Genomic DNA, 14,874 nt, shown 5'->3' with positions numbered 1-14,874 from the left:
AAGAACACACTTGTCCCACCACAATCTTAAGAATTGCAAGAGAAGGAACAAAATTGGCCTAAAATAGGAAGGACATGGGAAGCATAGTGGTATAAACACTGGAACAAGCAACTTGGTCCTGGCAGCAGACCCAGGAAATTGGGACAAGGCAAAGAGTGAAGCGCAAGCAAGACACTGGTACAATGAAGCTGGGAATGAGGTAATACCACCGTCTGAAACAGGGACAAGATGAATCTGGGAAGAAAGGTGGTGAAGAAGAAGGAACTGAGAAATCAGCTTAGAATTTAGAAGCAGATGTACAGCTAGTAAACACAGACCAAAAGCCATGGTTGGATAGGAAGAGGAAAACAAAACTGGAAATAGATGGATAAAGCGATAGGAACTCAACTAAGCCTCAGGAGGCTGGGATTGTCTAGGTCAGGTGAACGCAGGAAATAAATCGAGGAGATGAAGGTAGCTCCCCAATGACCAGGAAACCACTAATGTTATGCTCACATTTAAGGCAGGAAAAGACAAGGACCCAAGGAATTAAAGTCTGCTCAACCTCACCTAACCTCAGTTCTGGAAAGACAACGGAGTGCATCCTCTCAGAATCTATTTCCAAACATATGAAGGAAACAAAACTAATCAAGAAGAGTCAATGTGGGTTTTGCAACCGACAAATTCTTCTTTACTGACCAGAATGCACTCTCTGATGAAACAACTGCCTTTGTGGATGAGGACAGTGATGAATGTCTCATACTTTGAAATTATCAAGGCTTCCAACATCATCTCCCAGTCAGTAACAAGCAGAGTACAGCAAGTGATGATAGTGGGACAAATTTTTTGCAGTATCTTCATCGTTAATCTGGATGTTGAGGCAGAGAACTTGCAGATGACACCAAATTAGCAGCGATGCCTGACATACTGAACAGTAGGGCTTCTATCCAGAAGGCCACTGTGAAACTTGAGCACTGGGCTGAGTAAAACATCATGAAGCTCAACAAGGAAAAGAACAAAGTTCTGCAACTGGTGAAAAAGAAGCCTAAGCATGAGTACAGGAGGGAAAGCAACTGCTTGAGCTGCCCTGCTGAAAAGGATCTGAGGATTACAGTGGACATCAACCTGGAGATGAGTGAATGATGTGCTTTCATCAAAAGAAGAGCAAAGCACATGCTGGGCTTTAGTAGAGAAAATGTAGCCAGTAGATCAACATAAGGCATCATCCACATTCTACCTGGCTCTTGTGCAGTCAATTCTGAAATACTGTGCCCAGTTTGGGGCCTCCCAGTTCAAAAGACATGCTGAAAACCATGAAAGGGCTGAACAGATGGTTACCAAGATGGCTAAGGGCATGTCACCTACAGGGAGAGATTAATAGCAGCTAGACTTTTAGCCTGGCAATGAAGACAGTAAAAGACCATCTGATATCAGCCTGTTACAGAGAATAATCCTATCCCCTTACCTGAAGGGAAGCTGCAAAGATGATGAGCCAGAATGTGCCAGGTAACTGCACATGTTATAACACAGGAGAACACATGAACACATGCAAATTATGGCTTGGGAACCTCAGTTTGGAGATTAGGAAGAACTCCCTTACTAGTAGGGTAGTACTGCACCAGAAAAGCTTGGAGAGACTGTGGAATCTCTGCACTTGTAGGTTTTTCAAGATCAGGCTAGACAAAGACACAGCTGATCTGATCCAACAATGGTAACAGACATGCTCCAAGCAGAACAACGGACTAGTTGACCTCCACAAGCCTCGTCCAAAAAAACATGCCTGTGATTCCAAGCAGTTGGGATGGAAGAGTCAAAACAAAACACAGACTTCAGTGGAAGATTCAGGACAGACATGGGTTAAGTCTGGGAGCAGGAGGAATAGTGCCTGTACTTACAAACCCTTACTTCGCACAAAAAGCAGATAAGAATTCAAGATTCCTGGGTCTCACTACTCTGCTCTGCTGTCATTTCACATTTGGGAAACCCACTTGCAAGATGCATCTTGTTCCCTTCTAGTGCTGATCCACACAGATTATGTCAATTTTCTGCTTTTCCTTCACAGCCATTTTGCTAGCACAAGTGGTAGAGGTTTGTCTGCAGGTGCTAAAGATGCGAAGCCTGCAAAGATACCTGTGGGTACTACTATGACATCAGAAAACTGTATTTGCTGTCCTACTCTGCAGATTTCGATGGTGTTACATGGAAAAAACATATTCAACTTTGTTAAGAATAAGACTTAATTAATAATACATATTTTTTTCCCCATAGGCAGCCATTAATTCTGGGATTCTTTCCCCCCAGGTACCTAAGACCCTGAGATATGATTTCATGGGAATTAATAATTGCAGCCAAGCACTGAACATATGAAACTGTGTATAAATTGAATACACTGAAAAACAAGTCCCACACAGTTCAAATTCTGCACCCAAATTTGGTGACTGTTCTTGACCTTGATCTCCTAGTGCCCACTTTCCCATCTGTTAAATAAAATTAGTAATTGATCTCACTAGCGAGGGATGAAAAAAGCATGAGTATGTGATCATAGAAACCTGGAGACATTTAGAATCTTTCAGATAATATGAATAATTTGGAGAAAGATTCAGAGACAGTTCAGCACACCAAACTTGGAAAACAATATTTTATATCTTCACATTATTATCCAATTCCTGCACTGAATGAGGCAGCACTTTATCCACAGGGTTATTTTGTTAAATTTTCTATGTTGCTTCCATATATTAAAGGAATTATTGCATTAATACCCGCACGGGCACATGCAGCTCCAGAAATGCAGGTTTGCAAAACAGACCAATCAGTAACTAGAAAATATTATAGTTATTATACAAACATATAAGCTAGAGATTTCTAATAGGTATTCTTCTCTGATATGGAGATCATGGTCTCCTAAATATCAGGAACACACACACAAACAGCAAGGTTACTCTATAATACAAAAAACAAGGAAGAACATGATCACTCCATCTATTTCATAGACTCTTAGCATACAACAGAAGATAACCACAGAAGACATCCCATTTGTGATGTACAGTTTCTGGATAAAGTTCAATCAGTAAGTACTGATACAATAAATTTTTTTTTGCATACAAGAGAAACCTATTTTCACTTAATAGTGTTTGTGCTCTATGTCAACTTATGTGCTTTCTAAATTAGAACAAAAAAAAAAAGTGAAAATCCAAGTTGAAGCTGGTACCTGCTTTTAACCCTGTCAGACTTCAATAAGTGTATTTTTAAGGGAAAATACTTTTCTTGTGTGTTGTTCACAAATGAACAGAGAATTTGACAGACACTGTGTGAAAAAAAGGGAATGAGATTATGCTCAGTTTCATCAACACACTGAAAACAAATTAAGTATTTTCAGAATAGCAAAATTCTTCTAACAGTCTTTGAAGATTTTTTGCATGGGCATAAAAAAGTACTTCTGGTTCAAATTAATGCTTTTAGATTTGATGAAGATTTTTTTAAATTAAGGAATTTAAGAATAAAAAAAGAGGCAGACTGTCACATACTGGTACACCTGCAAGTTTCAGAATAAATGATTATGCAATTTAATAGGTACAAAACATTTTAAATTTAACACAAAAGAGCTCACATTCATCAAAACTCCAAAGGAGACAAAAATCCCAAGCAAATATTTTTAATATTTACTGTCATTTATACTCATTAAGTAAAAATTACTGCATTTTAATAGCCTAATTTACAAATAACAAAGTTTGCCAAATGCTTACAATTTTCTTTTTTAAATTCTTAAAAATTTTTATTTGAATAAGCTTCTCTAGCTTTAAGTCTTTACTTACCGAGAAAGTGTTGATTTCCCTGAACCAGGTAAGCCTCTTAAGATGAGGAGAAATTTCTGTGAACAACTAAATCTTTCTTCAGGTAACCATGAGAAAGAAGAGCTGTGCATTCCTTCTGTATCATCAGCTTTAGGATCCTTCCAACACTCTTCTCTGGTTTCACAGAAACCATTCTTTTGGAGTCCATTCTGGCCATTATTTCCATTTCTGAAGACCTGAGTATTATGGATATCAATATCACCAGCGTAGTTGGCACTTTGAACAAGCAATGGACCATGATTGTTGATATCAGTATTTCCATGGTAACCATGATAATTTTTGTAAGAAAGTTCACCATCCTGAGAAGGGAAAGCATTTGTTTTTTGTGGTGGGGAATTAAGTATCTGAAAATGCAATTGATGGTTGAATCCAGGAGTAGGAGGTCCCTGAGGTACTATGAAAGACCCTGTTGACTGCCAAGCAGGTCTGAATTCAGGCACTGAGTAGTTCCAATATTTAGAATCTACTTGTCCATTAAAGGTATTTTCAGTTTTCCAGTCACTTGTTTCCACGACAAACTGCTGCTCATTGCTTGTTTTCTGACTGCTCTGCTCCCCAAAGAAACACTGTCTATTCTCATAAAACGGTTGTGGGCTGCTTAACAATACATGTTGATAATCCTCCTGTGAGGTTTGACTACAGTTATATGGAGAGTATTTTTCCCGAGAACTTTCAGTTTCTTTTTCCTGAAAATTAGTATCTAAATTTTCATTTTCCAGCTGGTGAATTTCTTTATAGAACTGGTCCAGTTCATCATCTATTTCTGGTACAGCAGAAGAAATAGTCTGCATCTTCTTCGCCTCCTTTCTTTTAGCTCTGCTTTCATGCAATTCATCCTGATATCCCTCACTGCTTCTACACTCATTGCAACGACCAGGTTTGTCCTGTTTGTTACTTTCGGCAGGCTTGTAAATCGGTCCGATAAATTCTTTGCTTGTAAAAAACTCTTCATCTGATTCATTTCTATTTACCAAGAATGATGTACTGCTGGTTTCAGTATTATCTTCACCAGCGTTATTTGTAATAAAAGAGTCCTCTTTTTCTTCAACTTTAGTGTCATTTATTGATGCAAATGGAGGACTTACATTCTGCACAGTTTCTGAATCAACTGGCTGACCAAGCACTACATTATCTTCAGGGAGCACTTCACTGCGCATTCCCAAGATACAAGTAGGTATTTTCTCTTGCTTCTGCATTTCATGTTGCCCTTGGTTATCTGAGGCATACACTGGTATCAAATCACTTGACGTTCTCTCAGCATCCACCTCCTCCTGAATACCTTGGTCATCATCATCAGAGAGTTTCTCGTAAGCCCCTTCTGTTGACTTCATTTTTTTAGAACATGGTTCAATTGTGATTTCATCCTGACACTCCAAGAGCCTTACTCTACTTTCAGCATGAAGCATCTTAGAAAAAAAATTAATACGTTATCAGCATCCACATTTTTAACGTATAAAAAAGCAGAGGTTATTTAGGCCTATGATATACATCCTCAGACCCCTCACGATCACAATTAAAACATACTCAACCAGAAGAAAAGCAGACATCACCTACTGGAAGTATTGTTTAAACAAAATTGCCACATTATTGCACATCTTCAGCAAAGAACTACATTAGTGCTGTACCAGTCTAGCAGTCACATTTTATGATATATCTTAAATAATTTACAAATCACACTTTTCAATATATTTAAAAAATTAATTACATCAACAACCTCTGTTCTCTGCTGACATATGTTGATCTGCCAAGTGTTATAAATCTCTCTTACAGATAAACATGTGCCAATTTCCAACACATTGATACCTGACATCACTACTAATATGACCAACAAAAACACAAATACTTCAATCACAAGGATTATTTTCTGTGACATGAACTAAACGCAACTAATTCATTTAACACCAAACAGATGCTGGATATAATTTATAATTTGTACTAGACAAATAAGACTTAAAATTAAATCTGCAATCTATTATTATGTTTCTGGGTTTGGAAGAACTAAAGCCCACTTGGATGCATGTTTTCTAAAAATAAGCACAAAAAAAAAGTAATCCCTGCCCCAAACAGATTTCAACCTGAGAATGAGCCAATAAATTCCAGAAAGATTCAGAGACAAGGGCAATTAAAAACAAAGCAAGATGGCACTGACCACTGTGACACGCAGTCATTATCCATCTATTAGTTAGAATTACTTGGATTTTCCTTTGTATTCCTGAAGTCTAGAGAGAATGTAACAAAAAGTCATAGTCATTATAAATCAAGTGCCACGTACTTTATTCATCAAATCCCCCCCCCAAACAAATGCAATACCAAACAAGAAAGTATCTTTCCTACTAAAGGGTTTATTCTACCACTTTCTGTGAACATTTCACCTTTTAGGAATAAATATTAATACAATGTCACATGCTCCTCATTCTGAACAACAAATGAAGGTTTTTTTCTTCATCTGAAAAGGATTTGTAGGTAGTATTAAAGGAAAATTTTTAAGCAACATTTACCGTCGCATGCACTTGCAAAACTGGTAAGAAAAGGTGTTAACTCTGGGCACTTTCTCACCTACTACCCAAAAGAAGATAATTCCCCCATCCTCAGTCTCAAAATGTCTAAATGAAGGAGATTTTACTGTTTGCATTTGACTTTACTACTTGGAAGACAGCACTACTGTCAGAAGAGAGACAAACACGGCCATGCAACTATCCCTCTTCCTTACAATTGGTGACACAACATTGTGGCATACCTCTAACTTCTCAGTTCCTCCTTTTAGTAAATTAAAAAGCGAGTATAACATCATATGAATGGTGGACTCTATCCCCCATCTATCCAAAAATGTTACTCTACCTCCACTCAAAAACAGGATTGGAAAAAAAAAAAGTTGCTTTATTAGCTCCTATTAAGCAGAGCCCATATTCTGATATGGAATGAAAACAGAGCATGTGAACACTTTCTGCATGACATGGTGACAGATGCTGCTCTGTGACTGCCCCACACAGGAATATCCTTCCTTGCTAATCCCTAACAGACTCTCTGACCATCCATGGGACAGTGCATGCAAAAGCATCTCCACTGGCATACTTGGAGGGGGGACAAAGCAAGTACGTACTGAGAAAGTACAATCTATGTGATAGTCTCGCCTCTTGAACAGGACAGGTATAGGTCTGTGGTATTTCTGTAATGAACCGGTTGTAAACATTGAACCTGACCTGGCATATGTGATTCACCAGTCTAGTGCTTGCAACACTAAATTACCACTTTAACTAACCTGCCAAACATCCAGAAGACTCAACCAGGTAGCTCAAGGCCTCAAGCTCCACCTGTATAATAAATTTCCAAATGGAGAAAGATGGCATATATGGCAGAACTTACAAATGGGGGGGAACTGACTAGCTTTGCTTGCGTGACCACCTCTTTCTGGGTAAGAGGGTGACAAAGCACGTAGGCCAGCGCCCCTCACACCCAGCCAGGCCACACCTCAGAGCGGGGGCAGCAGGCGCTGCTCCCGCACCGGGCTGGCGGCAGCGGGGCCGCCGCTAGGAGCGAGATGCCCAAGGCGAAGGCGCGGCTGCCGGGAGCCGCCAGCCCCAGCTCCCAGTAGGTGTGTCAGCCGCTCCCTTCCCTTCCTCCCTCCCCAGTGGAAGGCACCCCGCTCCCCTCCCCTTCCCTCAGCCCAGCGCCGATGTCCCATCACCTCAGCAGCCGGCTTCTGCACGCTAACACCGCCTCCCTCGCACTGCCCCCTTCCGCGCCCGGCCCCGCCGAACCGAGCACTCGGCCACAGTCCCCCTTTGCCACACGTCGGTGGAAGCAGCGGCGGTGGTGGCGGCGGGAAGAAGCGCCTTCCCGGCCAAGCCCCACTAAACAGAAGCCACAGCCACATGCGCGTGATAAGACCAACCTCAAGGCAGAGGCACCCGCCCGTCTTCCGCCGCCTCGGCGAGCAGCGAGCTCCCGGCAGGCGGGGAGGGGCGGGGGTAGGAGAACACCGGCAACCCCTCGCCTTCAAAATGGCGCCGCCTCCCTCTGCCCCCTCACCCTACCCCGCCCCCCCGCTGCTATGGGACTGGTAGTTCCGCTCGGCCGGGCGTCGGACTACAGCTCCCAGCATCCCCTCCGCCAGGGGGGCGGAGCCGCCCCGCAGCGCGCGGCCGGCGGGAGCGGGCAGGCGGCGCCCAGGACAGGCCGCTGGCGGGCACTTGTGCGCGCGTGTGCTTGGCCCGGGCGGGACGGGTCGGGTTGTGAGGGGCGGTGGGTCGGTGTGAGGAGCGGCGGCTGCCGCCTGCCCCGGTGGGGCGGATGTCCCCCACACAGCCCCTTCCCCTCTCCCCGGAGGAAAAGGATCTAAGCCAAGGCGGGGAGTGGGTTTTAGGCTACTGTAAGCTCACTTTGGGGTCGTTCTTTCGGCGTGCGGGGAGGTTTTGCGTTTGTGCGCAGCCTGGCCGGGGAGGGCAGAGGCCGTCTCCTTGGTTCCCAGCTTCGGGGGTTGATGGCTGTACTGCGGTAGAATCGGCAGGCTTACTTCCTTAGCTCAGTGTTAAAACATCGAGTGTTTTATTCTTGGTGCAAGAAGAAATCTCAGTTACTGAAAACAGGGCAGAAGCTCCAGCCGGCACCCTTGTTTGCGTTTCCTCTGTTCTGCTTTTGCACTCTCCTGCTCCGGCCGTTTGCTGTACCCACACCGCAGTCTGACGCTGGTTTCTGTGGTATGGTCTGCTTTCCTAAAGCTAACTGAGGGTTGGTTTCGTTTGTTTTAAATAATGAAATGAACTTTGCAGGCATGTTTTGCCCAGATGTTGGGCCTGTCCACGTTAGTTTGAATAAAGCATATTTTTTATTACTCATGTATATCCATGTACTAGATTAACTTGCTCTGACCACTGTGTGAAGGATAAAATACTTTCTTCTGTAGAATTTTGAGGATCAGAATGTTTATTTTGCTTTAAGTGGTATTCTGATTTTTGTGTAAGAACAACAAAGAAAGATGTTAGCAAGATTATGAAGTTCTGATGAGGATTGTCCCCAATGTAAAAGCTGCTCAAGTTTCCTAGACAAGCATTGTGCTTACATAAAGTTCAAACTTTTCTCTGCAGCATGAGTAGAGTATATTTTTTCCATGATGTGAGTACATTTTTTTTTTTTCAAGTCTTGTGGTATAATGCAAAGCAAACCACATTTTTCCCAAGAAACAGTCTTGTAACAGTAATTCCCCAGTTTTCATTAGTGCACAAACCAGCTCCTGTAAGTGATGTGCCCATTCTAAATACCTGCAACATTTATGCTTTCAGATAACCCGAATAAATTATGAATATTTTAGAGTTTATATAATTTATAAAATCTCTAGTTCATTTGCTATAAATCATAAAAAGAAAACAACGATTATTAAAATCCACACCAGGCATTCTTTCCAGTTACCCCTGCGACCAAAACATAGTCTTTCGTGTGCTAGATGATAGACTTGTTTTGCTAAATGGTATGGAAGTGTCTTTGGTAGTATTTTAATTTACATCAGAAGTGAGCTTTTGAAATCAGTCTCCTGATTCTTCCCATTTCCCATGCTTTGTTAAGATTAGTGCTCTTCCAATTTAAAAGCTACTGGAACGTGTATTGTACGAATGCCACAATCTTAGCATCAAATACTTTTCTGTATTGATTTGCACTTAACAGTGCTGCACTAGTTATTTAGACATTGCCTGCACCACAACCAGATCTGGGAAATCTGTGTGCAGCTTCATCTCAAGAAGAGGGTGGCATAACCTCGTTACTCCATTCCCGACTGGACAAACGACGTCTGAATTCTCCTGGAAGGCAGGAGCAGTCGTATGTTTAGACATGGCCTTGCTGTGGCTTTGGGGCCTGCATTTTGCACCATATTTTGGCATTCACAGTCAAGAGACCAATTCTAAATCTATTTTGAAGTAAAGAAGAATTCAGAAGGAACTGGTAATTTCTGCTTTGAGGAGATCTTTCAGGAAGGAAAATATGAAATGTCATAAAGAACTGACCTTTGCTACCAGGAAAAATGTAGAGACACAAGATATACAAAGGAGAATATTATGGCAGGTTGGTGGAATCTTTCTAACACAAGTATTTTTGGAAATACAAAGGGCTACAATGCTTTATTCTTCTACCCTTTTTCATTAAGGCTAGTCCTTAATTTTAATATTAAAAATATTTTGCAACCAAGATTCTTGACTTCTTGGAGAATCTTTTCTAATAGTAATACTATGGATTATTTAATCCTAAGGGAAAAACTATTTTCCATCTGAAATAATAATTATGTGCTTCCTTACACAAGCTAAATCATGAAACACCCAGGTTAACCATTTAGAGAGAATAGGAGTGTGCTGTACGTGGACCTTTTGAAGGTAGTATCTGGAGATTCAAGCTCTCAAGTGCTTCGTGTTGTGTATCTAGTAATTGTCTCAGACGTATTTCATGTTGGGAATTCTCTCAGTACTTGTGTACATAATTAGATAAGCCACATGTTACAACTGACAATACCCTAATGTCATTTTTTCAGCCTCATTGAGGGTAATAAAATATACTTTCCCTGATGATATTACTACAGTTGCTACAGATCCCATATGGGAAGATGTTGTACTTCCTTGAGACAAAACTACAAACAATTTCCCCAGAATTCTCAGACTGCACTAGATGATAAAAGAAGTTCCATCAGAAGCATCATCAGGAGAAGCTGATCAGGTACGTAAATGTAGTATCCAAGGAGCTGAACACTGTAATGGTGAAAATATTTACAAAGAAACATTAACAGATCATGGTTTTAATTTGTTTGCAGAGGAGCCTGAATGTTATAACTCCATTTTTTTTGTATGTTTATAATTTGCTTAGAACTCTACTATGTATCCAGTAGAACTCTTACCATGTACCTCTACTCTGTGTCACCCAAATCACACTTCCTGGAACTTACAAAGCTCATCTGCGATTTTGGTGGAAACTTCTCATAGAAGTAAAAATAGAAGAGTGTAGTAGTGTTATTGCATGGGTAACAAATTATGAAAAATAATCTGCTCTTGTGTTCCTTGACATTTATGCCATCACCTTCATATTAGTTAATGAAATGTTGACTTTAACTGATCTAAGAGAAGAGTGAAAAATTTCCACTTTATATAATCAGTTTTTGATTCAGTTTTCCAAGTGTCATGTAAATTTAAGTTGATTTGAACATTTCAGATAGCATCATAATTCATATACATAAGGGAAATAAATAATGTTCTGTGAAAAAAATAGTTTTGGCATTATGTAACTTGAACATCTGAACTTGCAAATGGAGCATTTTCTCAGGGTAGTTTTTACATTTGATTTCCTTAATTAAAAAGGGAAGATGGCAACTGTTCACTCTGGAGGATCATCCTGATTCCTGATGGTTTACTGGTATAGTTGATGCTTTAGATCCGTGGCAGAGATCACTGGTACTTGTACTAAAGTAGTTGTACTAACAGACTGCTCTCTTCTGCATGGGCCCAATTTCAGGTTCTGTGGAAAAAAATGCCTTAAGGTGCAATTTCAACTTACAACTAGATCACACTAAAACTGGACTACTGTCAGAAAAGGGGCTTCTGCTGCTCTCTTCCCATACATGGGGATTCCTGGCTGCTGTCCTGTCTCCTCTCTCCTAGTAGCTTTTGTTTTTCTTTGACCCTGGAGAGAGCCAGTGCTCCTGCAGCACTGGTGGGCCCAGGCCGGCCAGTGCCAGGGAAGCAGCGGGAACAAGTAGCTGGGGAGCGTGCAGGGACTGGTACCCCTCCTTTCATCAGCATTCAGCCGTTGCGTTAGTTTAACTGTATCACCTCACCCTCACTCTAAAGGTTACTAGCTAACATGACCCTACCCGCGGTGTTGCTCTACCCAGCGCCTCCTTGCTGTTGTTTAATGTTACACTCCAGTGTTTCTACCTACTGTGACTGCTGGTCGCTTCCTCATCTCTGCTGTTCCTTTCCAATATGATCTTGCTTCTTGCCTGGTTCCCATTATTCCTTTACATTCCGTAGACCTGTGTCACTTCCTACTGCGAATGCTGTTCCTTTTTTCCCTTCCCTCCCTTTCCATTTGATTCAGGGTGTTTTCTTTCTTCTGTTTTTTTATCACTTCCCTCTTTCCTGCAAAAGACTAATGTGGTGCGTTTATCTTGTCTTGCAAGTCTGGAACACAACATCACAGTGGCATCCATTTGCTGAGGGAAAACTACAGCAAATACATAACATACTCTGCAGAGAGAGAGGTACATTGTTTGGGTACACTGTAATGGTAGCAGGAAGAGGAATATTCTTCAGATTTCTCAAATTGCCAGTTCCTATTTAATAAAAGGGAAGCACTGGGTATTTATAATAAAAACATTCTATTATTTTCTCTAAGGTAAGGTTTTCCTTAAATTTTCTTCTAGAAACATCTTAGATAATGTTAGATAATGTTTACATAACTCAGCATGAAGAAGGTAGCTGGTGTGAAAAATACTAATGCAAAAAATTAAGTGTTGACAAAACAGTAAATGCCTGTATCCGGCCTTTTAATAGAAAAGATTAGGCAAATTTAAGGTAGACAGAATGATGACACTCCATGTGTAACAACAAGGAAAAAAAGATCAAGATAAATACTCAGTAGGCACCACTTGAGATTGGCTTTTGCAATTAAGGGTTAATATGGAATGATAGCTCGTTTAGATCTTGTGCCTTGATCTTGTTATCAGACTTGACGCAGCAGAGTATTCTTTCTTCTTCTCATAACACTGTTCTTCTTCTAATAACACTTTAATAAGGCATGCACTTGAGTTCAAGAGGACTAGTTACATACTTATATTTAATCATCCCTCTTTCTAAAGGATAATCACCTTGGGTCTTAGTTTGTCTTGCCGCTTTGTACTTCACTAAATCTTGTTAGAAAAAGTGAGGCTTCAAGATGATTTAGGAAATACTCTTGCGTAATTCTTTGAATTTAAATCAAGCTATATCTAGAGACAAATTCTGGTGAACATTAAGAGAACTGGTTTACTCAACCAACTAGGAATATTGTTTGCCAAATGGTTTTCTGAAATATTTCTATGGCAAAGAGGTATACTGATATGTAAATGTCAGATCAAAGTTTCAGTCATAAAAATTCAGTAACAGTTTTCAGTTTATTAGTTTCCACAAATAAAGGGGTTTTTTATTTTCAAATTTAAACTTGAGAATTAAGTTAGGAATTCTGTATTATAGTTTTGATAAAGTCCTATCTTTTTACCAAAAAATACCTCTACTGGCCTGCTAGTTATAGGAGGTAGGAGTATTTTTTGATATACGTAACAGATTCTAGTATGCAATATTTAAGCCATGGAGAGACTAGTGTTTCTTTTGATTATGATAAGTAGATTCATTTAAATCTTGTTATTTGATTCCCCTCCAGTATAGGATGAAACTTTTCGAAGATAAAAATGTAGCAACTGCTGGCCTACAGCAAAGCTGAGCTTATAGGTTGTGAAATATTAGGGGAAAGCAGACCAAGAAAACACAATTCTGAACAATTTATGTGTTTCAAAGTAGAGCACGGGGAATTTCTGGGAAGAGACACTCAAGGTGAAGGTCTAGGCACTGCTTAGTCTGCAAGAGTATCTAAATAGTAGCCTAAATTTACATAAAAATGGAGGAGACTGACTATAATTCTTCAGTAGGCTTAAATTCAATGGGACATTAAAATAAGTAGCTTTAAATAGAGGGCAGACAGTGGAATAGTAAAAGGAAAAAGAGTGAGTAGAAGAAAAAGAACATTGGGTAGAGCAACTGAAAAATAGCCAGCATTTTACACAGCAGAATATATATAAGTATTTAATGTTTAATACATTAATCAGTGTTTAGTGAGAAGGAAAAAGGTGGTGAAGTACTGCAGAAGTTTAATGCAACATGCTTGGGTATGGCAATGTTAACATCCCCACTGTTGTAAATTACTTGTTCCTTTTAACTATGCAGTTGTTACCTGAAATTACTTTTATTTGAATACTTGAAGTTTAACAACTGAGATGCTCACCTTTGAGATCCAACTTAGTAAAAATTTCTTGAATACTTTTCCCATTTTGTCATACTAACAGCATTTCTTAAGAATATTGAGGTTACGTACTCTCCCTCTCCCACCTCCTATCCTACATCTCAATTAAGGATGGAAAGCATTTAAATCAATTAAAGGTAACTCAGAGGAGAAACTAATTTAATTTACTGACAAACTGAGCTAGTCACCAGGGAAAGAAAGACTGCTGGTACAGACTCCCAAAATACTAATTCTCTACTGTCATACCTGTCAGCAAGGCACCAAGGGAAGAACGATTTTTTTTTCCCCTGACTACTGTGGCTTTTTAGATGCTGGCTGCTGTAGGTTATATTAGTGTTAAATTGTAGGCATACACTGTGCAAATATCTGGAGTGGTCAGTGGTCAGCAAGAAGATTCCATGACATTTAGCAACAAAACAGCTGTTAAGCCACACTAGAATGAGAAAAAAAACCAAACTGACAAACCAACAACAAACTGATATTAGAAGCCGTAAAGATTTGTGTATTAATGGTCTCTAACTTATTCCTATCAGGCAGTAAGATGGTTAGATCTGTTTAGCTAAAGTGTAAAAAATGCACTGGTTGTTAGTGAAGTAAAGCACCATCACTTCCTGACTGCAGTAAAGAGACGGATTCTGTTTCAGAACATTAACAATCTAAATGATGTTTTTTGCTCCTGTGTCTAGTGTAACATGAAACATTTTACTGCTGTCTTCCCATACATGTCTCCAAAGGCACTGACCTCTTTAGGATACTATCTGAAGAAGAGAGGACAGAGAGAAAGATACATCTACAGCTGACTTGAGATGGCACATTTTGGGAGGGGGTAATAGTTTTTGTTTTAATAGAAAGACTTACTTTAGTAGGTCATTTAATCTCACTAGTGTCCCACTGTAGCTGTTAACTATTACATGAAGAAAGCAGATGAGTAGGTGGAGCGAAAGGCTTCCCACAGTCCTCACCCTGAAAAGTAACATAATATCACCTCTAGTAATTCTTTTGGGGGGGTGAAATATCA

General features: G+C 40.1%; 1 protein-coding gene across 2 annotated transcripts in view; it reads right to left on the bottom strand.

Moving 5' to 3' along the window:
• Positions 1-7,864, bottom strand: part of N4BP2L2 (NEDD4 binding protein 2 like 2) — a 28,508-nt gene extending 20,644 nt beyond the window's left edge. The window contains exons 1-4 of one of the 2 annotated variants that reach the window (XM_074815871.1): positions 7,723-7,864; positions 7,090-7,141; positions 3,792-5,236; positions 3,122-3,283 (exon numbers count right to left, since the gene is read on the bottom strand). In XM_074815871.1, coding sequence (XP_074671972.1) covers positions 3,139-3,283; positions 3,792-5,236 — 1,590 coding nt within the window. In that variant the 5' untranslated portion in view covers positions 7,090-7,141; positions 7,723-7,864 and the 3' untranslated portion in view covers positions 3,122-3,138. Of the gene's footprint in view, positions 1-3,121; positions 3,284-3,791; positions 5,237-7,089; positions 7,142-7,722 lie in introns of those variants that run through there. The other variant, XM_074815870.1, reaches the window with a different exon arrangement.
• Between the last annotated feature and the right edge of the window lie 7,010 nt (positions 7,865-14,874).

This window comes from Strix aluco, chromosome 2 (assembly GCF_031877795.1).
Source record: "Strix aluco isolate bStrAlu1 chromosome 2, bStrAlu1.hap1, whole genome shotgun sequence".
In the NCBI taxonomy this organism is placed as follows: domain Eukaryota; kingdom Metazoa; phylum Chordata; class Aves; order Strigiformes; family Strigidae; genus Strix; species Strix aluco.
This window is presented reverse-complemented; position numbering and strand designations above follow the sequence as displayed.